Source organism: Delphinapterus leucas, chromosome 1 (genome assembly GCF_059928025.1).
Source record: "Delphinapterus leucas isolate spDelLeu-1000000601 "Yukka" chromosome 1, BTC_Dleu_Yukka2, whole genome shotgun sequence".
NCBI classification, from domain to species: domain Eukaryota; kingdom Metazoa; phylum Chordata; class Mammalia; order Artiodactyla; family Monodontidae; genus Delphinapterus; species Delphinapterus leucas.
This window is the reverse complement of record NC_143129.1, coordinates 164333271-164360630: the sequence shown is the minus strand read 5'-3', so window position 1 is coordinate 164360630 and position 27360 is coordinate 164333271. Positions and strand designations below refer to the sequence as shown.

General features: G+C 46.5%; 1 protein-coding gene and 1 pseudogene across 3 annotated transcripts in view; both read right to left on the bottom strand.

The window, feature by feature from the left end:
• TRIM62 (tripartite motif containing 62) overlaps positions 1–5916 on the bottom strand; it is a 32189-nt gene extending 26273 nt beyond the window's left edge. The window contains exons 1-2 of one of the 3 annotated variants that reach the window (XM_022575150.3): positions 5826–5916; positions 4864–5388 (exon numbers count right to left, since the gene is read on the bottom strand). In XM_022575150.3, coding sequence (XP_022430858.2) covers positions 4864–5271 — 408 coding nt within the window. In that variant the 5' untranslated portion in view covers positions 5272–5388; positions 5826–5916. The other 2 variants (XM_022575151.2, XM_022575152.3) reach the window with 2 other exon arrangements.
• Positions 5917–22380: 16464 nt separating this feature from the next.
• On the bottom strand, positions 22381–23395 carry LOC111175387 (TIM double twin CX3C motif protein pseudogene; annotated as a pseudogene).
• Positions 23396–27360: the final 3965 nt, after the last annotated feature.

Genomic DNA, 27360 nt, shown 5'->3' with positions numbered 1-27360 from the left:
CATTAAGTGGACAGTTTTGTTCTTATTTCCACTTCCCAAGTTGGGAAAGGGTGCAGAGAAGGCAGCACTTTCCACTCAGCTGGAAGAAGCCAGCACCAGGATTTGAATCCAGTCCCCCAGCTCTGTTCTTTCCCCGTGTGGCTGCCTCAGTGTCTCTGAATCCCTATGCCCAACTCCTCAGGGCTCCCATCCCAGGCTGATCCACTGCTGTCTCCCTTGGCATGAAGGAGGCCTTGGGAAGGGCTCCAGTGGTCACATGAGACCTGGAGAGGGTGGCTGGGACTGCATCCAATCCCTCCTCTGGAGGTTAGGAAGCTGAGAAGGCCAGAGAGCCGGATGCCATGCCTGAGCAAGATGACAGCCAGCACCTGCCCTCGGTGCATCAGCTGGCACGGGCAGACTGTGTCCTTAGCCTGACCCTGTGCTGAGCACACTTAAAATACAAAGACAGACAGGGTGCGGGGGAGACAACTACCCAGCCCTCAGAGGCAGCTCCGAGGCCATGTGTGGCCAGTTAGCTAAGCTTCAAATCCTGTCCCTGCCATTTACCATCTGGGTGACCAAACAAGTCACTGAATTCCTCTGAGCCTCTGTTTTCTTATCTGTAAAAAGAATAAATTACAGTACCCACTCGACAGGGTGTTATGAAGATTAAATGAGGCTATATCAGAAAAGCGCTTAGTATAGTCCCAGGCAGTGGGCTAGGGCTCAGTAAGTATTGGCCGAGAAGCCCCCAAAGCCTTCTGAGATGGGGCTCCTTCCATCCTCTTTGCTCTATGGTCCAGTGCTCAGCAGTGAAAAAAAAAGGGAAGGTACATGCACCTGCACACACACACACACACACACACACTCACAAAACATGCTCACATGCCATTTACACAACAAAAATTCTGTAGAACTATAAAGCAAATCTTTAAGAAAAAGACCATGTTTTTCCAAGGGGTAGAATTATGGGGGATTTTAACTTTTACATTATATAGCTCTGTTTATTATGTTAATTTTATAATCAGAAAAAATAAAGATATTTAAAAATTGTCGTGTGCTACTGTGTGCCAGGCACAGCATCAGGCACTTTTGATACAGCCTCCCTAACCCCTACAGCATCCTTCCCAGGAAGGTCATGTTATCCCCACGTTCTAGATGAGCCGGTGGAGGCTTAGAGAAGTGAAGTGATCTGACCAAGGACACACAGATTACCAGTGACGATGCCAGGATCTGACCCCAGTATTGGAATCTGGGGTACAAAGTGATTCTGCCTGGCAGGTCAGGGGAAGCTTCATGAAGGAGGTGATATCTGCGCTGAGCCTGGAAAGCTGAGTAGGACTTCTGTAGGCCTGGGTTCTCAGCCAGGGGTGATTTTGACCCTGGAGGACATTTGATGAAGCCTGGAGACATTCTCGGTTGCCAGAGCTTGGGGTGGGTGGTGCTACTGGCATCCAGTGGGTGGAGGCCAGGGATGCTGCTAAACATCCTACGGTGCATAGGATTGCCTTGCATAACAGAGACTTATCTGGCCCCAAATGTCAATAGTGCCAAATATGATGTAACATACTAGAGCTGTCATTTATCGAGTGCTTACTATGTGTCAAGTTCTGTACCAAGTTCTTGCAAATGCCGTCTTACTTAATTCAACCCCATTATTCCCATGCTGTGAACGAGGGACCTGAGGCTCAGAGATGATAAGGAACTTCCCAAAGGTCACACAGCCAGAAAATAGGAGTGCAAGATTCGAGTTGCCTGAATACAAAGCCAGAGCCTTTAACCTTTCCGCTCTGCTGCCTCCAGGATTTATAATAAATGAAAAAAGCTCCAGGCCAACTGCTAAGCAGCCGGGTGTGAGGAGGAGTAGCCTCCTCTGGCCTCAAGGCCTTGGGAAAGGTTCCCCCCCTGCCCCGGGGCATTTCCCCATCTGTCAAATGAAGTTTGCATCAGGCGATCTCCAAGGCCCTGCCAGCTCTGAGTCTGTTATTCTCCAGGAGAGGGGTCCAAGGCTCCAGGAGCCCTGGGGACAAACCACCAGCTGCTGGGAGAGGAAGGGGTGTGATGGGCAGGCTCAGCCTCATTTCCAGTGCATAACTGCTAATGAGCCCCACTTCCCCATGAAGAGAGAAGTTGGGGTGGGGAGGGTGGGGAGTGGCTTGAACCTCACCCAGGAGCTTAATTCTCCAGGGGGAGGCATGTTTCTCTGCTACTTTCTTGCCAAGCCCAAAGGAGGCACCAAAGCAAGGCCTCCTGCTCAAGTGAGAGGCAGCTCTGGGCATTTGCCCAGCTGGGCACATGAGCTCTCAGAGGTAGAAGGAGAAAGAATGGGAGCACTTGCCGATCCAGCCCCTACCAAGTGCCAGGCATCTCAACACAGGTTCATCTCAGGTCAGCCTCATGAAAATCCTGGTAGGAAAGAATCACCCTGACCCCGGTTTATAGGTGAGAGAATCAAGGCTTCCACGTGCTGATCACACAGACAGTGCTAAAGGAAGGTCTGGAACCCAAGTGTGACTGACCCCAGGACAGTACACTAGAGGGTAAGTGAGTGGCAGTCCTTTTTTTTCTTTTCACCCAAGAATGACAGTGTTTCAATCACGTTTGGGGAAAATATATGTTCATTTTCTCCTGCCTGCCCCAGGTCATGGAATGGACTGAAAAAAACCACAACACAATAATTTGGATTTCCTGGTTTGAGGACAGGGGAACCAAGCCTTGGAACACAGAGTTCTCCCCAGCTAGCAAGTCAGACAGGGAGAGGAGGGGGTGGGAAGGAGGGGCGAGACCCAGCCGGGGTCAGGCTGAGCTTCCCCGGCCGGTGCTCTCACTGTCTGGCAGTGTGGCTTTGGGTAAGTCACATCGCCTCTCTGGACCTCAGTCCGCACATCTACATCATGAAGAGGCTGGGCAGATGGTTTCAGACAGAGTCCCTTCAAACTCACAACCTGCACCTAGTCCTGCCCAAGCTTCTCTCCTCTTCCCTGTTTATGTGATTTCATAGATGGGGAGACGGGGATACCAGTGCCTGACCTTGGTTTACAAGGGGCTCTGGGGGTGGACAGTCAATGCCAATCTTGTGCAAGCTCCCAGAGCCCCCAAATCTTGCTCTCCATCCTCAAACAGCCAAACTGGAAGGGAGTCGGTGGTGGTTGGGGAGTAAAGGGACAAGGAGCGGGTAAGGTGAACATGGAGTCATTTCTCCTAATAGGGCCAGGGCATCTGCTGGTGCAGGCTGGCTCGCAGAGACTCATGTATAAGGGGGGGAGGGGTGGCCCCCTACAACAGGGAAAATAGTTATTTCGCTCCTGCTTAAGGAGTCAAAAACCTTCTTCTTCCGAAGGCTCCACAGCCTGGGCCAGCTCAGGTCAGGACTAGTCATTCATTCAGCCTTTACTGATGTTCACTGTGGGCCAGGCCTTGTGGCAGGCTTTGGGGCCATAGATATGATGACTAAGAGACTTCTCTTGGGGACTGTGTGCTAGCCTGGTATCCCAAGGCCAAACACACGGGGCTACTAGATTTAAATGGTTTAGCTTGAGAAAAAGATTCCAGGCTCAAATAACCTTGGGAATCATTTTATTAAACACAGCAAAATGGGTTTCTTTGCTACAAGATTTCTCCAGGCCTTTAATATGCAAATGTACACTGAGAATCCTCCAAGGAGGGTATAGAGAATATACTATATATCCCAAATGTAGCTAATCTTGGAACACTGTTTTTTTTAAAAAACATTATACTTATTAACAAAGATTGGGAAGATGCAGCTCTAATGCTATTGTTTTGGCCAGTGGAGCTTAGAGAAGGCTTACACAGAGAGGGCATTTGAGCAGGGCTTTAAGAGTTGAGTAGGAGTTAGTCTGTGAGGACAGGAAGGCTTAAGGGAGACCAATTACAGTCCTAGGCTGACTATGTTCAGGTTACCCTGCATGTACTGTTTCATTTAGTCCTCAAGGTCCTGATGCTGGTGACAGAGCTAAGGAGGTCACCAAAAGTCCCTGGAGACTTCTAGAGGTCCACCTCCCTCGCTTTTCTTGAATCACCTCACCTCGGGGCCTTATTCTCCAAATCTTGAGTCTTTAAGTCCTGTCCTCACTCTCAACTTGGCCTCTACTGTGATTTAAACCCAGAATGGTCTTTACAGTATCTGAACTTGATCCCAGCCTTAGCCCCTCATACACCTTGGCCTAGCCCCTGGCACCAAAACCTGCTCTCTCAGCAGTTTGCTGACACTCATTTAGACCCTCTCTTAGATTTAACCCTGACCTGCCCAGAGCGATCTAGCCCACGTACTGCTCCCCAGGCCCTGATGCATACCTGATTGAACCCCGGGTCATCATGACCCAAAGCCTGCAGCTCAGCTACTCCGTATAGTCCAGACTCATCCTCGGATGGCGGCCCCACCTCCTGTCTAGCCCCGACTTTGTCCCATTCCCCATCTGTGTCTTTGTCTCCAACTCAGTCCTGAACCCTTCTTACGTGGGTCCTGTCTCCAGGTCCAGCCCCATGACCCCTCACAGTGGCCCTGCCCTTGCCCAGCTCTGATTCGGCTCCGTCCCTAACCTTGTCCAGGCAGTGCCTGGTTCAGCTCTGATTTCATCTGTCCCTGCCGTTCTACTCCATTGGTGATCTCTCCCCAACTATGGACCCACCCACCCCCCACTTCAGGTCTCTCTGAGACCCCGCCTGGTGAGCATTGCCCAAGGCCCCACCCTCAACACCGCCTCCTCGCCGCGGCCCCGCCCCGTCCTAATTCTGATAGGGCCCTGACCCTGCCGGCGGCCCCGCCCCATGGCAGTTCTGACTGGGCCCTGCCTGCGGTCCAACCCTGACCCCGCCCCCGGGCCGGCCCCGCCCCCGCCCCAGGCCCGCCAAGCGGCTCACCTGCAACTCCTCGAAGGCGTCATCGATGCCCGTGACTTGGTGCTGCTCATGCAGCGCGGGTTCATCGCAGAAAAAGCAGAGCAGCGCGCGGTCCGTGAGGCAGAAGAGCTTGACCTTGTCGTGTGCCTGGCAGGGTCGCGCGGCACGGCGTGCACTGAGGATGGCGTCCAGCGGGAAGGCGCTGTAGCGCTCCACGATGTTGGCCAGCTTGAGGCTGGGCGCGAGCGCGGGCTCGGCAAACGTGCGCCGGCACTCGGGGCAGTCGCGGGCGCCCTGAGCCTCCTGCCTCACCCAGTGCTCGGTGATGCAGCGGCGGCAGAAGTAGTGCTCGCAGCCCAGGCTCACCGGGTCCTGGTAGATGCTCAGACAGATAGAGCAGAGCAGCTCGTCCTTGAGGCTGCACGCCATGGCGCCGGGGACGGCGGAGAGGGTCCCCCGAGATGCAGGGGGCCGGCTGGAGAGCGCGACGCTGTCGGGGACAGCACCTAGGGATGGGTGCGGGGAGCAGGCCCGGAGAAGCAGGAGCTACAGGAGAAGGAATGGGTGCTGTCTGGGAGTGGGGTAACGCGAGTAAGAGGTGTGGGGTAGAGACTACCCGGGAAGCGAGCCCAGGAAGGTGGTCTCGAGGCAGAGGGTGACCCGGAGCGATGGGTGCTGGAGGGAGGGAGCCGTAGGTGTCTGAGGGAAGGTGCACCTAGCAAGAAGCTTCTAGGGAAAGGGGCAGTCAGAAGGGATGTGTGCTGGGATAAGGGGCTCTAGGAGGGGGGCGGAGGCCTTGGGGGGCTGTAATACCGGTATGGGTGCGGTGGGGGGAGGGGGAGAAGCTGGGGATGGGGAATTTAGGGGGAGGGGAAGCCCGGCAGAGCCTCACCTCGGCTGTGCCTGGCAGAGGAGAGGAGGGCTGTGAGCACGCTCAGCTGCCCGATCCCGGCCCCAAGTCCCGGCCCCGCGCGGCCCCTTACCCCCGCCGGCTCAGCGGCCACTGCTCCGGTCCGAGTGCAGCCTCTCAACCCGGAACCAGCCGAGCCTGAGTAGCCGGCGGAGGTGGCTCCCTCCCCGCCCCCGAGGGCGGGGCCTCAGCGACTCCACCCCCGCAGCGGGCGGGGGAGAGGAGGGGCGTGGCCCGGCCTGCAGCCCGCTGACCCCCTCCCCGCCCCCACCATTCTCCAAATCCCGGGGGTGCGAAACCCAGCTGTTCCTTCAGGGTGTGCACTTGGAACAACATCCAGGTCTCGCTTGGGGTCCCTGCGGCGGATGGGGGCTGGGGAACAGCTAATTTGAGAGGATAACGAATAAAGGAGGCATATCTTGTTGGATCATCAATGTGAAGATTTGGGAAAAATATTTTGTATTAAAACAAACACGGATATGTTGTTTAATCTGCATAGAATACAACTTTTGCATAAGATATAAAGATAAAACTCGAGAAATACCTTGCTTGCTTAGAGCAATTTCAAGTCCCTCACACTCCGAAGCCCTGGGGTCCCATTTCCTCTTCACTTTCTTAAGGAGTGCTAGCTGGAGAAGTTGGAGAGCCCTGGCCCTGACTAATATCTGACCCAAGGAGTTGTCTTCACTCAGCAGACATTTCTGGAGTGCTATATTGTGTGCGTGGGGGTGGAGGTGGAAGGGGGAGGAGGGAGAAGGAGAGAGGGAGGAAGAGTAATAGGAGACCTTGACTTGTATGCCAGATGGAGAGGGGATAAGGGATTTCTAGGCAGAGGGGGCAGCATGTGCAAGAGCATGGAGGCGTGAAAGGGGAAGGCACATTTGGGGAAGTGCAAGTGGTTCTCTACTGTTGGGGGTGGGGTGGGAAAGGGGCTAGGGTGAGGTGGAGGACATTGAGGGTCATGGTGATGGACTTCTTGAAAGCATTGGGCTTTCAAGCAGGGGAATGAACTGGTCTGATGTGGGTTTCAGGAAGCAAGGAGATGCTCATTATCCCACCAGCAAGATGAAGGCGGGGACGCTTTCTGATGTGTCTGCATATGTGCAGCGCTCTTTGAACAGTGAAGGTATGTCACTGAATAACAGTAGCAAAGATGTGGATTTCAGGAAGAGAGACTGGGCACCAGTAGATTACCATTGTCATAGTGCCTGCGGGAGATGAGACCTGAACTGGGGCCATGAGAGTGCATAAGGAGAGAAAACCAGGGCACTGAAAATATAGACACTACGAAATTTTGTAATGGATTGAATACGGGGTGAGAAGGAAGGAGGCATGAGGGTGGCTCCTCCAAGTTTCTGGCTCCTCCAGCAATATCTTCACTGGAGTTAAACTTTATCAAGGCACATTTAAGAAAAAGCTTGAGGTTTATGCCTCTGCTGTTTATGTGTCCTCCATCACATCATTGTCTGGTTCCATGTCTCCATCATTGCCAGAAACAAGTTGGTAGCTCATGCAGCAACCATTCATTGACTTTTCCTTGCAGTCAGAGCCTTGATTTTGTTCAGGTGGCCCCCTTCCCCACGTGACGAAGGAATGGCTGACCTCAGCCCAGCTCTAGCGGTAAATCCCGTTTGGTCCAAGTCCGTCATGGTGGTTGCATTCCTCTTACCAGTGATGATGTTTTTTTTTTTGAAATTGGGTAAATTGTAATAGATTTGTATCCTAAGAGACCATTAATTAGCATGAGTTAATCATTTTTCTTTAAATCTTTTTTTTTAACATCTTTATTGGGGTATAATTGCTTTACAATGGTGTGTTAGTTTCTGCTTTATAACAAAGTGAATCAGTTATACATATACATATGTTCCCATATCTCTTCCCTCTTGCGTCTCCCTCCCTCCCACCCTCCCTATCCTACCCCTCCAGGCGGTCACAAAGCACCGAGCTGATCTCCGTGTGCTATGCGGCTGCTTCCCACTAGCTATCTACCTTACGTTTGGTAGTGTATATATGTCCATGCCTCTCTCTCGCTTTGTCACAGCTCACCCTTCCCCCTCCCCATATCCTCAAGTCCGTTCTCCAGTAGGTCTGTGTCTTTATTCCTGTCTTACCCCTAGGTTCTTCATGACATTTTTTTTCTTAAATTCCATATATATGTGTTAGCATACGGTATTTGTCTTTCTCTTTCTGACTTACTTCACTCTGTATGACAGACTCTAGGTCTATCCACCTCATTACAAATAGCTCAATTTCGTTTCTTTTTATGGCTGAGTAATATTCCATTGTATATATGTGCCACATCTTCTTTATCCATTCGTCCGATGATGGGCACTTAGGTTGTTTCCATCTCCGGGCTATTGTAAATAGAGCTGCAATGAACATTTTGGTACATGACTCTTTTTGAATTACGGTTTTCTCAGGGTATATGCCCAGTAGTGGGATTGCTGGGTCATATGGTAGTAAATTTACAAGCAGCTCATGCAGCTCAATAACAAAAAAACAAACAACCCAATCCAAAAATGGGCAGAAGACCTAAATAGACATTTCTCCAAAGAAGATATACAGACTGCCAACAAACACATGAAAGAATGCTCAACATCATCAATCATTAGAGAAATGCAAATCAAAACTACAATGAGATATCATCTCACACCAGTCAGAATGGCCATCATCAAAAAATCTAGAAACAATAAATGCTGGAGAGGGTGTGGAGAAAAGGGAACTCTCCTGCACTGTTGGTGGGAATGTAAATTGATACAGCCACTATGGAGAACAGTATGGAGTTTCCTCAAAAAACTACAAATAGAACCAGTGATGATTTGCGTTTAGACCTGTGATGCAAGTCTGGCCTGAAAAACCAGGGGGGAAGCCTGTGGCAGGGAGGTGGCTTTTGCAAAGGGTCTCTTCCCTTTCAAAAACAGTCTGCCCCCTTGGCTGGATGTGGATGTGTTTGGTGGTGATACTTGGAATTGCTCCCAGTCTGAGGATCCAGCCAACACGTGACAGAGGTGGGGAGAGTCCTGGGAAAGAGGAGCTAGTGCACTGATGCAGAGCCTAGACTTTTGGATATATGAGAGGGTCCATCTTATTGCTTAAGCAGGTTTAATAGCAGTGTGCTGTCTCTTGGCAAACATAAGAATCCCAAATGATGCACTGATATGCACGTCCAATTTTTTTTTTGTAAAGAAGGCAGGGTCTAAATTATTGAAGCCTTTGAAATGAAATGAAAAAAGGCTTGATGATGGATGAAACAGTGGGTTTCATTTAATTCAACATGTGATCCACCCTCCTCTTCTATAGCAATATAGTACCTGGAGAACTGGCTAGTCCACGAGACACTGCGTTTTCCAGCTGCTCTTGCAGTTCAGTGTGGCTTTGTGACTAAATCCTTTCCAATAAAAAGTAAATAGAAATAGTCCTTAAGGCTTTTGCTCTTCCGTGCTCCATTTCCTTTTGCCTCGAGCTGAAACACAGATGTGTAAGGAACCCAGCTTCAGTAATGCTTCGAAGAGGCTGACAGAGCAAAGATAAGGAAGGAACCTGGGTTCCTGAATGACTGCATGGAGTGAAGCCACCCACCAACGTGGACTAGAGAATGAGAAATAAACTTCCATTTTCTAGAAGCCATTGTATTTTCGGGCTCTGTTGCAGCAGCTTAGTCTACCCCATGCTACTCTACAGCTGTTTTTAGAAGAGACTTTGGTACTATTTTATTCTATTGTCTAAATCCTTTCAGTAGCTAAGTTCCTCTTAATATCCAGCACCAATATCTTCTGAAGTGTAAAGAGCATGGTTTTTTTTTTGTTTGTTTTTTTTGTTTTTGCAGTACACGGGCCTCTCACTGCTGTGGCCTCTCTCGTTGCGGAGCACAGGCCCCGGACGCGCAGGCTCAGTGGCCATGGCTCACGGGCCCAGCCGCTCCGCGGCATGTGGGATCTTCCCGGACCGGGGCACGAACCCATGTCCTGTGCATCGGCAGGCAGACTCTCAACCACTGCGCCACCAGGGAAGCCCAACAGCACGGTTTTCTCTGGCTGAAAGTCACAGTCTCTTGGGCCCTTCACAATACTTTCCAGCTTTTAGTCTTTTCACCCTTCTAGCTGTTGTTCTTCTAAACTTACCCCATCTCCATTAAGATGCTGAACACTACACTCCCGCAGACTACTGGTTATACTTCAGTTTGGCAAGTCATTGCCCTTTCTGGATCTGTTTCCCCAACCTGATGTGGTTGAGGGGTCTGAACCAAGACTTCCTGATCCTGACTGCAGTGTATGCCACCCACTTCTATTCATCTCTAAAAAAAACCTCAGGAGTTAAAAAAAAGTTCTTTTCACAGCTATCCAAGAGATGTTGTTGAGTGAAAAGAAAAAGGGAGACCCAAATACACCCAGATACACAGACATGGACACACGCAGTCCTACCCATGCTCACAGGCATTATTGTGTATAGCAAAAATCTGTAGAACACTACAGCAATCCTAACCGTGTTTATCTGTGGGCTAGGGTAGGGGGAGGACTTTAATTATGCACTGTATAGCTCTGTTTGTTTATTATTTAATTTTATAATCAGAAAAAATATTTGCTGCACAGCAGAGACTGGTACAACACTGTAAATCAACTATACTTCAATTAAAAAAAAAGAAAAAAGAAAGACACACTTGATTCTCATTATTCATGGACTCTGTATTTGCAAGTTTGCCTACCCCTCACATTTACTTGGAACCCCCAATCAATACTTGAGGTGTTTTTACTGTCATCTGTGGACATACACAGGCCCAGGGTGGCAAAAATTTAGATTGCCCAACACGCATGTTCCCAGGAGAGGTGGAACCAGGGGACGTTCTGCCTTCTTCTTTCAGCTCTCATTGTCAACTTTTTGTGGTCTATTCCATGCCACGTTTTTCTCACTTTGGGGCTTTTTGTTAGTGATTTTGCTGTCTTAAAATAAGTCCCAAGGGCTTCCCTGGTGGCGCAGTGGTTGAGAGTCTGCCTGCCGATGCAGGGGACACGGGTTCGTGCCCCGGTCAGGGAGGATCCCACATGCCGCGGAGCGGCTGGGCCCAGGGGCCATGGCCGCTGAGCCTGCGTGTCCGGAGCCTGTGCTCTGCAACGGGAGAGGCCACAACAGTGAGAGGCCCGCGTACCGCCAAAAAAAAAAAAAAAAAAGTCCCAAGCGTGGCACTGAAGGGCTGTCTAGTGTTCCCAAGTGCACGAAGGCTGTGATGGGCATTGCGGAGAAAATATGTGTGTTTGATAAGCTTCATTCAGGCGTGAGTTATAGTGCTGTTGGCCATGAGTTCAACGTTAATGAATCAACAACATATATTAAATAAGGCGTCTTTAAACAGAAACACACATAAAACAAGGTTATGTATTGATCGGTTGACGAAAATGTGGCCAGAGGCTCGCAGGGACCTAACGCTGTATTTCCTCAAGGGGCAATGATTCAATATTCCCTATTTCAGTCTCTGCAGCAACTTAGTAAAACATAACTACATGAATGTCGAGAGTCACCTGTATTTAAAGTTGTGTCTAACAGCAGCCATCAATATGAGGTACCAACCCCCATGCCTCCTTCTGTCCAGGTAACATTGATTCAGTCCCATCCAGGGGGGAGGGGCAAGAGAACGAACATGGATTGAGCCACTCCTGTGCGCCAGATACTGCACTAGGTGCTTGGCGTCCGTGGCTTTATTTAATCCTCACAGCAGCCCTCCAGACTTGTCATTTTTCTCCCCCTTTGCAGATGAGGAAACCGCAGCTCAGAGGAGTGACGTGACTTGCCTAAAGCCAAAGCAAGTAAGAGGCACGGGCTTCTCCACCCCCAGCTGCTGGAGAAGATTCCACAGTTGTGGACCTTGGAGCTGGGCCAAATCTGGGCCCTTGGCTCCATCCAATGGTCTTTATAAACCATCCATAGCCCCCCTTCCTCTGTCCCTTCCCCATCATGCCAAACCTTTGCCTGTCTCCTCAAGCCCCACAGACACACCCCTGCTTCTTTCTCAGTGGGGGACCTTGTGTCCCACACCAGGAAGAAAGTCCCTCCAAGGGGACTTCTAAATGGCCACTCCCCTTCAACCTGTCAATCCTTTGTGAAATGACGCTGAGTGTAAAATAAACAAATGGATGAAGTCAGTGCATTTATAACTTTATTCCTCCTCACCTCCTTTCCTCTGGTTTGACTTCTGTTCAAAACGAATTCCTCCACCTGGGTCTGGGTCTAATCCTCTCAGGCCTCCTCTGGGACCTGACTTCTCGAGTTCTCCCCCTCTCCATCTGTATTTTTGTTTCCTTCCTTGGCATTGGCTACTTGCCCTCAGCCTATAAACAGGCTCGAGTTTCTCCTAAAACAGCCCTCCCCCCACTTCCCCCCACTTCAGCGGCCACCTCATTGCCTTTCTCTAGCCCAGCCTCTTGAAAGAATCATCTACACACCCTCCCCTGCCATTCATCAGCCACAGCAGCCTGGCCCTGTTCCCCACCACTCCACTGAACTCATTAGTAATCTCCTAATTGCCAATTAAATATAGCGGCTAATACATAGTGGTCGCTGCAGAAAAACGAAACACAGAGACAAATTAAAAGGAACTTTGAAATATTCATGGTTGCACCACCCAGAAAGAACTAGTGTTTATACTTGGTTTATATCCTTATAGGCCCTTTTCACGTATTATCCATGCTTGTGCGCGCGTGTCACACACACAGGGGAGGAGGGGAGAAGGGAGGGGGAGGAGGGATGGGGTGGGGAGGGGGAGGAGGGACGGGGTGGGGAGGGGGAGAAGGGAGGGGGAGGAGGGAGGGGGAGGAGGGAGGGGGAGGAGAGGAACACGCAGAGGGAGAGGGAGAGAGATTTTTTAAAAATAGAAATGAGGGCTTCCCTGGTGGCACAGTGGTTGAGAGTCCGCCTGCCGATGCAGGGGACACGGGTTCGTGCCCCGGTCCGGGAAGATCCCACATGCCGCAGAGCGGCTGGGCCCGTGAGCCATGGCCGCTGAGCCTGTGCGTCCAGAGCCTGTGCTCCGCAACGGGAGAGGCCACAACAGTGAGAGGCCCACGTACTGCAAAAAAAAAAAAAAAAAAAAAAAAAATAGAAATGAGTTCACTCTCTAAATCATTGCTCCTTTTGAACCACATGTGTCTTTAGCATAGGTCCTTCCAGGAGATGACCTGGAGAAAATAGCGTATTTGGGAGGTATAAGCAACACTGCAGAGAAGTGGGAAAGTGATACAGGGAAGGGGGAGGCAGCCCCCTGAGGCTGCACTATTAAGCCAGCTAGCACAGAGGACAAGTGAAGGTTTCTCCCATAGGGAAGCCCTAGGAAGTGGGATAAAACACATGCCTCAGAAGGATCCCAGCCAAAGGACAAGGGAACTGGGCATTTATACATCACCTCTGAGTGTTGAGGCTGCTCCCCGGCACTTGTGACCTGTGATGTAGGCAGTCAGCTTCCTGCAGTCCTGGGGGAAGATCCCTCAGCCATGATGCAGATGCTGGCAGCTGGAAGTCGTGGGGGCACACTGATGGGTTTGAAGGACAAGGGCAGGGCAATGACAGTACCTGTTTCAGTCCTCCCTTGTACCTGCTCTGATCAACTTGCACCCCACATTGAGTTTCATGTCCTTCCACTGCTTCTTCAAGGTGGTGGCCTGTCACTATATTTTAAAAAGGAAGACAATAGTAGGGTTAGTGGAACAAGCCAAAATGCCACTGCTGTAGTTGGTCCTGAGACTAAGTGATGTGCACCATCTTCCTTCTCTACCACCCATTCTAGATGACCCTCACCTGGGCCAGCCGGGATCACTTACCCTTGCCAGTTCTGTAACCCCTTTTTATGCCTGCTGGTCTCCTGGCACGAGAAGCTCGAAGTTGCCAGGAGGCACATATAATTTTAGATTTAGTAAAACCATTACTGTGTCCTCTGGTAGCAGTGTTCTCCCCTTACCCTCTGGGAACTAGTATCTCTAGTCTAACAGAGCCTAAGGATTTGGGGAGAGGAAGCATAAATTTACCAACTGGGACACTGGGATTAATGGTGAGAAGGGCCACTTCCACGGTTCCCAGTGCTGTATGGTCTACTGATCAGGAATACAGCCTGTATGTATATAATGGCTATTGGCTGAAGGTATATAAATATATCTTAAGGACAGCACCTCGACCTTACCTTCTAGCTGATGCCTTAGTTATACCTTCAAGTGATTATTCCAAGATTTCCTCAGGATGGCAGCTTCTGGTTGCTATGGCGTATAGGAGGACCGGGGGATAATATGGTCATGCCCACTTCCTCCATGGTCGTATTATTGGGGGAATCCCATGATGAGAAATTAGACACTCTGAAAGCCTTCAGATAGTAGTGCTAGCCAAGACATTATGAATTGACAAGACAAACCTGTATCAATCCCATGAAGTCATAGAAGAATCATGGCCCCTCTGGAATGGTTGGGTTCTTTGTAATCAACCTGTCACCCTGTGGTTCGGTGCTTTCCTTCATGGGTGGTACCATATCAAGAGCTTGGCATCAGTCTTTGCTCTTACAGACTGGACTCTGAGTAGTAGTAATACCTAGATCACCTTTAGTGAGGGGAGCCTATGCGGTTGGGCCATGCATGGCTTCCATCCTTGCCGCCATGGCTGCTTGGCCCACTGGCCCATTGTGCATGCTCTGAGATGAGAGGACGGCTCATTTCCACGGGATGAATCATGCTATCTAACTGGCTGTTCGGTGCCTCCTCTGCAGTGAGCACTGTCTGGTAGACATTGAAATGAGACCGAGATCCACACACTTTGTACCTACCCTCAGAGGTCAATCCACAAGCTTCTTCTCCAGATTTCCTTAACTCCAAGTTCTCAGTCTTGCCCTTTGCAGGTTCCTGATTAATCAACCAAACCACCACCACTGCCCAGAAGTGTCCTTTACTCGGGCCACTTCTCTTTTTGAACCAAGATCAGAACTCCAAGGTTTATTAGCGAAGCTTCGGATCCGTGGGTAAAGGTCCTTTGGTAGACTTTCCATCCACCTTGCCTCTGATGGTTAAGTGCTGCCGCCTGGCCTCTGCAGTTCTGGAATCCCACTGTCACACCATTAACAGACACGAGGGGGTCCATGCGCATAGCAGCCTCCCCTACTATCCTCTTAGCTTAGAAAGGACAGCCACCACTGGGCTGGTCCATGATGCCTTCACACACTCATTTCTTATTGCTCCAGTGAAAGGAGCTTGCTGAGAACATCTCAGCTGGAGGGTCCTCTGGTTTTAGGTAATACTTTTCTTCTAGAGAGTCGACTTCTCTGAACCTTTTGACTGCTTCCTCCAGTCCTGGCAGTTCATGTGTTGCTACATCATTATTTGTAGCTATTCTTTCTGTCAGTTGTTAAGCTGTTGCCTAAGCGCTACACCCTGCTGTTTAGTGCTGGAGCCAGGACTCAGAAAATCATATTTCAGCATCTCCAGTTGCTCCCCGTTATGTCCTGCCAATAAGGAGTGCAGAAGGGAGTTGATAAGGCTAAAGCACGAAGGAGGGACTTGCTTCTTCCTATCGGCTTCCTGTCGGCTTCCTGTTCCCACGAGCATCACCCTAGTGAAGCTTCTTCACCCTGCCACAGCAGCGACTTCCCTTCACGGCAGCTGAATCCGTTTTGCAGTTTTCCCAGTACTCTGCAGCACCAGTTTCCAACACTTTGGTGCCCCTCCTCAGAGATCGGAGTTTTAGTTTCTTGGAATCCCTCCTCTAAGCTTTTCAATTTTGGTAATTCCACCCTCTTACCTTATTTCACCAGCCCTGGGTATGGCATCTGCTCCTGTAGTTGCTGCCTTTGTGATAACTTAGCGATCACTCTTTTTACCTTTTCAGTTACCTAGTTAATATCGTTATACCTACTTAATACTTTACATTAGATTCTATTTAAATTAGTATTGTGGATTCTGTCTCCTGACTGAACCCTGGTCTTGCTTTTTTTTTCTAAAATCCAATTTCTCTAAGCAGAGATAATACCTCCTCAGGGGTGCCATGCTGGGACTTGACCTTAGGGATTAGTCTAGAAGTCACAAGAGAACGTAGTAGCAGGCCTTGAAGAGAGCAAGTGTCCTCTCACAAGGTATCTGCCTTAGGTGAGGCCTCTGCCTGTTCTCCAGGCAAGGAGGGGGAGCCTCTTACCCTCCAACAAAGGTGAGTGGGACACTTCTGCCACTCTAATCGTTGGGTCCTGGACCTGGTTGTCAGTCCTTTCTTCCCTCCAGCTGCAGGAGATCAGGAGATTTTTAAATGCTGTCATAGAAGTCTTCTGCTTTTCATGCCATGACCTAGATTGGTAGTTGGCTAGTTAGTTACAGTGTATCATTTTCTTCATTCACCACATTAATGGTACTTAACAACAACAAATAAACTCCACAAGTTCTTTTAAGTACCATTGCCTCCGTATCTCTCAGATGTTAGAGAGGCTATATAACCCATCACATCCCCTTACACTTGTATCCTAACCCCCATTCACCACAAGTGTCCTTATAACAGAGCTTCTATGACATGTCAAGGACTGTCAACAATGGGGTCTTTCTGCCATTGACTGGCAAGTGACCCAACTCTAGAATTCCATCGTAAGGACCTGCTTCCTAACACCACTTCTGGTACAAGCTGTCCAGATTTGACAAGGATTTGAGTTCACTTCGTTTATTTGAGGAGTGTCAGTTACTTTGGGAGAGAAGCGGGAGGTGATGAAGGAAAGGAAGACAACCAAGGAGAGTGCACTATTAAGCCAGCTACCGGGGCTTCCCTGGTGGCGCAGTGGTTAAGAATCCGCCTGCCAATGCAGGGGACATGGGTTCGAGCCCTGGTCCGGGAAGATCCACATGCCGCGGAGCAACTAAGCCCGTGCACCACAACTACTGAGCCCATGCGCTGCAACTACTGAAGCCCAAGCGCCTAGAGCCTGTGTTCCGCAACAAGAGAAGCCACTGCAGTGAGAAGCCTGCCCGCCGCAGCGAAGAGTAGCCCCTGCTAGCCACAACTAGAGAAAGTCCACGCGCAGCAACAAAGACCCAATGCAGCCAAAAAACAAAACCAAAAAAAAAACAACAAAAAAACCCCCAGCTACCACAGTTGGTAATCAAAGCTTCATCCTTCAGGGAATCTCTAGGAAATGGTACCAAACACATGCTTCAGAAATAACCCATGTGAGGGGTGAGGGAGCTGGGGTGTTTCTATACCAACTCTGAGCATCATTGTTTAGGTGTGGAACTGACAGCACCTACATCTGAGCCATCTGATTACTTGTTTAAAATGCAGATTCCTGATTGGGGGAAACTATGAAGAGCATACGTGACTTCTCTGCAACTTCCTGAGAATCTATAATTATTTCAAAATTAAAAGTTAAAAAGATAGATAGGATGACCAGAGAAACCAGTTATATGGAAAACCAGTTATATTCAATTAACGGACTACATCATATACTTAATGTGTGTTTTGGGGTTTCCTTTCAGTAAGTATGGGATACTACGGTGGAGAAGAAGCCCCTTTCGTATCCCACTGTAAATAAATAGATATGGTGGATAAAATATAACAAATGTCTTTTTAAATATATAGCTGAGATCAAAAGCTGTAGGTAGAAAAGAGTCACCTGAGCATAATTGCAATCACAGTTTGTAATAGTGTGGGTATGAGGGTTAAGTTTGTAATAAAAATGCAGTGGTGGTGGTGGTGGTGTTTGGGGGAAACCTTAGCCAAGAAATTGAAAGAAAATTTGTCATGGAACAGGTTAAGCAAATGGAGCTTCTTGTGAAACAACGCATGGCACTCCTCTGCAATTTAGGGCCCATGGGGCTTCTTTAGAAACAACTCTCACTAGTAAAATATTACAAAGAATGAGAAGAGAAAGACTTCTAGGAGATAAAGTCAGAGGATGAAACAACTTGGATAATTCACATGTTGTGTTAGTTGGGTCCTCCAGAAAATAAATGCAGGGATGGAGTTAGGAGTGCAAGGGGTTTATTGAGGGGTAATGCTTGTGAAGGATAAGAGAGGAGGAAGCAAGTTTGGGCAATGAGAGTCTTGGACGTGATGCAGATCTGACAAAGTCTTAGCTAACCCAAAGGGGAATTACAGAGCAAATATTGCCCACTAGAGAAGTCCCATGTTGGGCAAAAATGGCGAGACTCTAGTACCCCGTTCGTAACCAGTCATTGCTTGGAGACTGTCAAGGAAGAGCATGGCCTCAACTCAAAAGCCAAGGCAGATCCTGAAGGTACTAACATCCCTGGGTTGTCAGCGAACTGCACCCCTTGTGGCTGAATGGCAAGTTTTTTAATGAAGGGAGACCTGAATGGTGCACAAGCCAAAAATTAGGGTAACAGAATAATCTTAAAGACTTTAATATAAGTATGTTTAAAGAGATAGAATTAGGAATAGAAGGCATATGGCTCATGAAGAAAAGAAGCAAATAGACATAGTAGAAATAAACTATCAAAAACTCATTTGATGTTTTGAGAAGTAGACTAGATAGTAGAAATAAACTATCAAAATCTCATTTGATGTTTTGAAAAGTAGACTAGACATAGGCTGGAGTGAGAATTAATAAACTCAAATTGGTCTGAAGACATCACCCAGATTGCAGCACATAAAGCAACACAAAAAGATGAAATTATGACAGCTAGTATAGAATATTAGCGGAGTGCATGGGCTCTGAAGCCACACACCTAGGATTAAACTTCAACTCTATTACTTACTAGTTATAAGACCTTAGGTGGTTTTTTTTTTTTTTTTTTTTTTTTTGTGGTACGCGGGCCCCTCACTGCTGTGGCCTCTCCCATTGCGGAGCACAGGCTCCAGACGCACAGGCTCAGCGGCCATGGCTCACGGGCCCAGCCGCTCTGCGGCATGTGGGATCTTCCCGGACCGGGGCACGAACCCGTGTCCCCTGCATCGGCAGGCGGACTCTCAACCTCTGCACCACCAGGGAAGCCCGTTAGGTGTGTTTTTAAACCTCTTTGGGTCTCAGTTTTTCCAAAGGTAAAATGAAGATATACTAGTACCTACCTCATGGTATTGCCATTAGGATTAAATGAGTTTATAGTTCCTATCAACAAGTTATAGTTCTTATAGCACATAGTAAGTACTCAGTAAACATTATCTAATATTATAGAGGAATGGAAAATATGAAAGATAAATTAAAAGTCATGGTGGAGAAAACGAGAAGTTCCAACACTTATCTAATCAGTCCCAGAAGGAGACAGTAGGGAAGAAGCAGCATTTGAACAAATGATGGTGGAGAATTTTCTATACATGAAGAAAAATGAGCCCCTAAAATGAAAAACACTAAGTTCTGAGTAGGTTTTTAAAATGTCATCCCTAGAGATGTTGTAGGGAAATTTAAAAATCATAGAGATAAAGAAATAAATCTGAAAAGCTGCTATAGAGGAAACAGATTATCCACGAATGAATGACATTTGCCTGAAGCCAATTTCTCGTCAGCAACAATAGATGCCAACGGAATAATAGCCTCAGAGTGATCAGAAAAACAATTCGAATCCTACATCCAGCTAACCAGCATGTAGGCATGAGTGTAAAATAAAGAAATATTCAGATATACACAGACTGAGAGATAAGGGAATCTTATCTCAGACTTTTGCTCCAAAAATGTATGAAGGATGAACTTCAGCAAGAAGAAAATTAAACTCAGAGGAAAAGACTCCTCTACCAGTCAAGATGGAATAACAAGAACCAGACTTACGTTCCTACCTGGAACAACTTGAAAAGAAAAGAAAAGAAAAAGGACAAAATATACGAAACAGTGGTTCTCAAGGCATTGGACATCAGACAACAAAGGGCAGTGATCTCTGAGAGATGGGAAACAAACAAAGTGAGCCTTACAATTGCTCTAGCTTACTGCCTAGAGAAAGTTTCCAGGTCACAGTGCAGGGAGAGGGAACTCAGACAGACCCTGGAGGTCTTCCTGAGATAAGGAGACAGAGCTGGGAGTCCAAGGAGGCCAAAGAAGTTAGAGTTCGCAGGACAAATTACCAGGTGGGGAAGAGATGCACAGTACTGCATATGAGGAAATGACCCAAGGCTGGGGAAAGAACCTCCCAGAAGGATTAGAGGAAAAAATTCTCAGAGTTCACATATAGCCAGGAATTGTGCCATTCCCACCAGCTAGAGTGGAAAATATCACTGAGTAGTCAAAAGGGTTTTGCCTCAGTAGTGGGGAAAATTATCTCTAGACTAAATGCTACTCTGGTCCTGCCAAAAAAGTTTAAAAGCAAGACTTTTGAAAGAGTCAAATTAGTCCCAAGTAACTTAACCATATCCAGAACAAAGCTAAAGAATATTTATAGGAATACAAAAATTATTCAGCATCCAACAAGGTAAAATTCACAATGTCTGACATCCAATAAGAAAGTACCAGGCATGTAAATAGCAGGGAAATACTACTTATAAGGAAGAGAAAAATCAAGCAAAACCACCCAGAAGGACTTCCCTGGTGGTCCAGTGGTTAAGACTCCACACTTTCAGTGCAGGGGTTGCAGGTTTGATCTCTGGTTGGGGAGCTAAGATCCCACAAGCCATGCGGTGAGGCCAACAAAAACAAAAACAAAACCACCCAGAAACGACACATGATAGAAATAAGAGACAAAGACATTAAAACACCTACTATAACTGAATCCCCTATGTTCAAGAAGCTAGGAGAAAGATTAAGCCTGTTAAGTAGAGTCATGGAAGTTATAAAAAAGACCCAAATCGAATTTCAAGAGATGAGTACTACATGTCAATTATATCTCGATAAAACTGGAAGAAAAAAACGTTTCTAGAGATGAAAATTACTATGTTTGGGTTGAAAAATACACTGAACGGGATTAATGACAGTTTTGATGTTGCAGAAGAAAAGATTTGTGAACTTAAAGACATAGCTATAGAAACTAACCAAAATAAAACATAGAAAGAAAAAAAAAAAAAGGACTGTAACAAATGAAATGAGCGTAAATAAGCTGTGGGATAACTTTAAAGCAGCCTAAGATATGTACATTAGGAGGGAAAAGAGAGGAGGAGGGACAGAAAACAATTTGAAGAAATGTCTGAAAATTTTCCAAATCTGATGAACACTATAAACTCACAGATCCAAGAAATTCAATAAAACACAAACATAAGAACCGTAAAGAAAAATACACCAAGACACATCATATCAAACTGCTTAAGACAAGCGATAAAGAGAAAATCTTAATAGCCGCCAGAGTAAGAAGACGCACTGCATGCAGAGGAAGAAGAATAATGACAGCCAGTTTTGTATTTGGAAACAATGCAAGCTAAAAGGCAACGGATCTTCAAAGACATGTAAGGTACTGAAAGGAAACTTTGCCAATCTAAGTTTGATAACTTAGATAAAATGGACAAATTCTTTGAAAGATATAAACTACCAAAGTCCACTCAAGAAGTAATAGATAACCTGAACAACTCTACAAGTTTTAAATAAATGGAATTTGTAGTTAAAAACCTTTCCACAAAGAAAACTCCAGATCCAAATGGCTTCACTGAGGGATTCTTCCAAACACATAAAGAAGAAATAATACAAATTCTACACAAAATCTTCCATAATATTGAAGAGGAGGGAATACTTCCCGATTCATTTTATGAGGCCAGCAAATTGAATTCAACAATATATAAACAGGATACTACATGATGGTCAAAAGAATAATACACCCCAGCAGTGTAATCAACATAATTCATCATGTTAACAGACTGAGAAAGAAAAGCCGTGTGATCATCTTAATATGGAGGAAAAAAAACATTTTACAAAAGCCAACATCCATTCTTTTTTTTTTTTTTTGAAGAAAAATTAAGTCTTATGTATTTTTAAAACCAGACCACTAGGAAAATATATCACAGTCTTGAAACAGCAAACAGACAGGCTATATTATCATTTCAAGTAATAAGTTGGTAAAAACACAAGGTCCTTAATAAAACGATAAGGTGCCAGAATTGGGGCAGAACAACGCATGTCCCAAAAGTGGTATTTGGTAACGGAGGGCTGTCCCGTTTTTTGCTCTAAAGGAGTCACAGCTTGCCCCTGAGTTGCTGACTTTTTCTCCTTTGACCTTCGTGCTGCCAAGGGATTGTTTCAACAGAGCTCTGTTATCACAGGGGGCAAAGTAAGCAATACTGGGTTTAGGCTTTCATTCTATTTTGTTTTATGAAAACCAGATTTTTCCAAAGCCAGTACTTCATAGCTCTCTTAATTAAGCAGCTAACAATTCCTCTTTCACTGTTCATTCTTGAATACTGGCATATAGCACAATCAAAATCCCCTTTCCCTTCAAGGGTGAGTGTCACTGCAAGATTGTCTTGTCACTCGCTGACTCTGCTGCTGACAGCCTCAGGGCTCGTCATGGCTGCCAGTCAGAGGGAAGGTTTGCTTCCCCTACCAGTGTGATAGCGCTTCTTATATTTTTGCAGGGTCTCCAGGCTGAAAGACGTCATGTGTGAGAATTTTAAGAAATGCTCATCCACATCCTGACGGCCAGAAATGGATATCCACAAGGGCCCTTTCAAAGTTTTTATCCAAACTACCTCTCCCAACTCTACATCTTAAAGTGACTTCATGTCCTTGTATATAAAACAAAACCACGCAAAACAAATCCCCAGAGGCCCCCTTTCCCCTTCTAAATTAGTGACCTCATGGATTTTGTTTTATTTCCAGTTTGTGGGAAACGTTGTAGTGATCCTTCTGGTAAACAGGAGGTTGGCAACAAACAGAAACACCTCTCCTCACACTCCACCAGCTCATAAGCAGGTCAGATGAACCTGCCAGCCTGTTGGTATCTGTGTACTAAGAGAATCTGGTACCTTGGAGGGCTCTGGTTTGGTACAAGGGAGGCTCCCTGTTGCCAGGAAAAGCACTTGTCACGTGAAGTTCAGGCTCATAAAAACTCTCCTGTGCTATCTCTGACCCAAAGTTTAGCATCAGTTTTTTTCACTTTCTAGGATTCAAACACAAAGGAACCAGTGCCCAGAGGCAAGTGATATAGGCCTTAAACTTGCTGCCATCCTTAATTTCCTCATTCATAAACTTTCCTTAGAAAACCCAAATCCCCATTTCTCTTTTTAAGTAGACTCCTGCCTTCAGACCCGATGGCCAATAGCAGACATCTATTTCCCAATGGATGAAAGAGACTCCTTCATCTTCTTGGTCATGGTTGGGATGAGGTTCATGTGGTCATCTACACACGTGGTCACGCAACTCTCCAGCTGCCGCTTCACCTGAAGCTCTTTACTCCCCGCATCTATTGAATCTTTGGCTTTGTCGTTGCAATGCATAGTGCACCGGGCCAAGCGGTCCTGGAACTTCTCCAACTCGCTGGTCACCAGGGCCTGGGCTTGAGCCAGGGGTGCATGGCAGCGCTCAATGCACTGGTGCACTTGCTGCATGGACGCCTGGCTGTCCTCACAACAGCCTGCGCTGCACCGGAACATGAGACCCTGCATCTTCCGGATATTCTCTCTCTCCAGACTCTTCACCATAGAGTCCACCGCCTCCTGCACCCGGAGCTGCTGCAGCTCCGCCTTGGCGACACGGCGCTGCTCCGTGCTGCGCCGGCGCCCACATGGACTCCCGGGCACGAGCCCGCCCCCTCGCCGCCTCTTCCCCCAACATCCATTCTTGATTAAAACTCTCAATGCTCTAGAAATAGTAGTTCCTCAACTTGATAAAGGGCATTTATGAAAAACCTACAATTTCTATCATACTTCATGGTAAAAGATTGAATGCTTTCCCTTAAGATCAGAATCAAAGTAGAGATGTTAGCACGCATCACTTTTATTGAACATTATACTAGAGATTCTTGCCAGTGCTACTGGAAAAAACAACTGAGTTTAGTAAGGTTTGACACAAGGTTAATATGAAAGAATCCATTTTATTTCTGTTTATTTGCAACAAATAATCAGAAATTAAAACTTAAAACATTATTTACAATATAATAAAATATATGAAATACTTGGAGATGAATCTGACAAAAGATGCGTAAGACCTATACACTGAATGCTGCAATGCATTGCTAAGAGGAATTAAAGAAGACCTAAATAAATGGGAAGCTATGTCATGGTCTTAGATTACAGGACTCAATATTGTTAAATGTCAATTCACCCAAAATTCATCTATAGACTCAACACAATCTTAATGAAAACCCTAGCAGGTTGTGTGTGTGTGTGTGTAGAAATTGACAAGCTAATTCTGAAGTTTATATAAAAATACAGAGGACATAAAATAGCAAAAACAACTTTGAAAAAGAAGAGGAATGTTGGAGGATTTACTCTAAAGCTACAGTAAACTAGACAGTGTGGTATTGGTTTCAAGAGAGACAAACAGATCAGTGGGACAGAGTAGAGATTCCAGAAATAGAGCCACACTTAGACAATTTGTTTTTGAAAAGATATGAAGGCAATTCAGTTGAGAAAGGATTATCTTTTCAAGAAATAGTACTAGAACAACTGGATGTCCATAGGCAAAAAACAAGAACAAAAATAAGACTCAAAATGAATCACAGACTTAAATGTAAGACATAAAACTATAAAACTTCTAGAAGAAAACATAGAAGAAATATTTTGTGTGTCTTGGATTAGGCAATGATTTCCTGTATACAATACTGAAATTTTTAAAGATTGGATATAACACACAAGAAAAAATTGATAATTGGATTTCATCAAAATTAAGAAAAATCTATTCTTTGAAAGACACTGTTACAATAATGAAAAGACAAGCCACAGACTGGGAGAAAGTTTCTGCAAATCACATCTCTAATAAAGGACTTTTCCCGTTGTGGAGCACAGGCTATGGACGCGCAGGCTCAGCGGCCACGGCTCATGCGCCCAGCCGCTCCGCGACATGTGGGATTTTCCCGGACCGGGACACGAACCCGCGTTCCCTGCATTGGCAGGCAGACTCTCAACCACTGCGCCACCAGGGAAGCCCCTAATAAAAGACTTTTATCCAGAATATAAAGAACTCTGAAAACTCAATAATAATAAAAAAAATAGCTCCCCACCAAATGGGTAAAAGATTTGCACAGACTCTTCACCAAAGAATACATGTGGATGGCCAACAAGCATGTAAGAAGATATTCGACATCGTTAGTTGTCATTAAAATGCAAATTAAAACCACAGTAAGATACTATAGTGCACCTATTGTAACATCTAAGGCCATTCAGAGTGCTGGTGAGGATGTGGAGCAAGTAAACCTTTCTTATGCTGCTGGGGAAATTGTCAAATGTACAACTATTCTGGAAAACAGTTTAGCAGTTTCTTAAAAAGTTAAACATACACCTGCGACATAACTCAGCCATTCCACTCCAAGGTACTTAAGAGAAATAAAACCATCGTTGCATAAAGATTTGTACACACATGTTCATTGCTGCTTTATTTATAATATCCCAAATTGGAAATAACTCAAAGGTCCCAAATCAACAGGTAAATGGATAAACAAAATGTAGTAGATCTCTACAATGGAATACTACTCAGCAATAAAAAGAAGAAGCTATTTATATATGCAGCAACACAGCTGAATCTCAGAATAATTATGCTGAGTGAAAGAAGATAGACAAAGAGTACTTACTGTTATGATTCCACTCAAATAAAATTCGAGAAAATGAAACTAATCTATAGTGACAGAAAGCAGGTCAGTGCTTTCCTGAGGATGGGGTGGGGCAGGGAGTGGAGGGAAGGAGGGAGAAATTACAAAGAGGCACAGGGAAACTTTTGGGGTGATGTTCATTATCTGGACAGTGGTGATGATTTCACAGGTGTATATATATGTTAAAACTTATCAAAGTTGCTCACTTTAATTTTTTTTGTATAAATTTATTTATTTTTGGCTGTATTGGGTCTTCGTTGCTGAGTGCGGGCTTTCTCTAGTTGCGACAAGCGGGAGCTACTCTTCGTTGTGGTGCGTGGGCTTCTCATTGTGGTGGCTTCTCTTGTTGCGGAGCTTGGGCTCTAGGCGTGCGGACTTCAGTAGTTGTGGCACGTGGGATCTAGAGCACAGCCTCAGAAGTTGTGGCGCACGGGCTTAGTTGCTCCGCAGCACGTAGGATCTTCCGGGACCAGGGCTCGAACCCATGTCCCCTGCATCAGCAGGCGGATTCTTAACCACTGCGTCACCAGGGAAGCCCAAAATTGCTCACTTTAAATATGAGCGTTTATTACATGCCACTTATACTTCGATAAAGCTGTTAAAAAGAATCCCAGAAGAAAAGTGTGGGAAGCAAGAGGTGAGGATGAACAAAGAAACTGGCAAACGTGTTAGTGAATCTAAATGAGCAATAATGATAATAATTATAAAATGGATTGAAAACATCTGATTTTGTATTGGTTGGTAGAAGTAAGGCAAAGGATTTTTACTCAACTCTCAATTTTAAGTGTGCATTATGTATGCTTCACTTCCATGCTAGCTGAGAGAACAAAGAAAGGGGATTTTTGAAAAATCAATTCAAAAGAAGATGTGAAATAAGAAAAATGAAGTAAAGAAAAAGCAGGAAGTGACTGAAGTCACAGGAAAGGAGGTAGGAATAGTTTAATGCACTTCCTTAAAAATTCTTGTGGGAGTCCAGGAAGGCTTCCTGGAAAGGGAGACATTTATTTAAGATGGTGTTTTAAAGAATGAGCAGAAATATTATAATACATAGAGGGGGTTGCATAGCAAATGCACAGGGAGGTAAAAAGACATGCTACAGGGACTAAAAAAAAAAAAAAAATTCTAGAGTCAGCACATAGGCTGTGACCCCGGGGGAGGGCTGGAGGGGATGGGCAGGAGGCTGCAAACATGGTTTGGGGCCACTCACTGAGGCCCTTGAATAAGGGCAGTGAGGGACCACAGAAAGATTTTCCAATCAGAGGTGACTCTGGTTGGAGGGGTGTTTTTGATGCATCCCTTGAGGGTGGTATAGAAAATGAACTATCGCGGCAGTAGTGGAGGCAGGGAGGGTGGTGAGGACGGTTGAGGGGAGGCCATGGGGACAGAGGGAAGAGGTCATTTCTCATTCCCCTACAACTCAGCTTCCTGGTCACCATCAGTGACAGGCCTTTCGGTACAAAGATGTTTCCAGGGAGCTGTGAATTCCAGGCTCACAGATGAGACTAAGGTGAAGAGGATTGTTCTCCCAGCAAATCAGTGGCAGCACCATATCTGTGGAAACATGCTGTTTAAAAGTGACCTAACTTCTGGGAATTCTCTGGCGGTCCAGTGGTTAGGACTCAGTGCTTTCACTGCTGTGGCCTGGGTTCAATCCCTTGTCAGGGAACTAAGATCTCACAAGCCATGTGGTGTGGCCAGAAAAAAAGTGACCTAACTTCTGACCTCCAGATCTGCCTTATGAAGTGAGCACAGCCAGCAAAGAGTCCTGGCCTTGAGTCTGAAGGCCTGCATTCTGGTGTCTGAGTCAGCACTGGCTCACTGTCTAACCTTGGCCAAGTCCCTTGCCCTCTCTGAACACCACCTAATCGATCAACTCCTGCCTCAAAGTGAGGGTGTTAGACCAGCAGGCCATCCTTTGACCTTCACAATGGGCCAGCAGATCTGGCCCCGGTTCTGTCTCTCCTTAATGTCCCAACCCAGTAGCATGCCCTCCTAGTAGGGTCATAC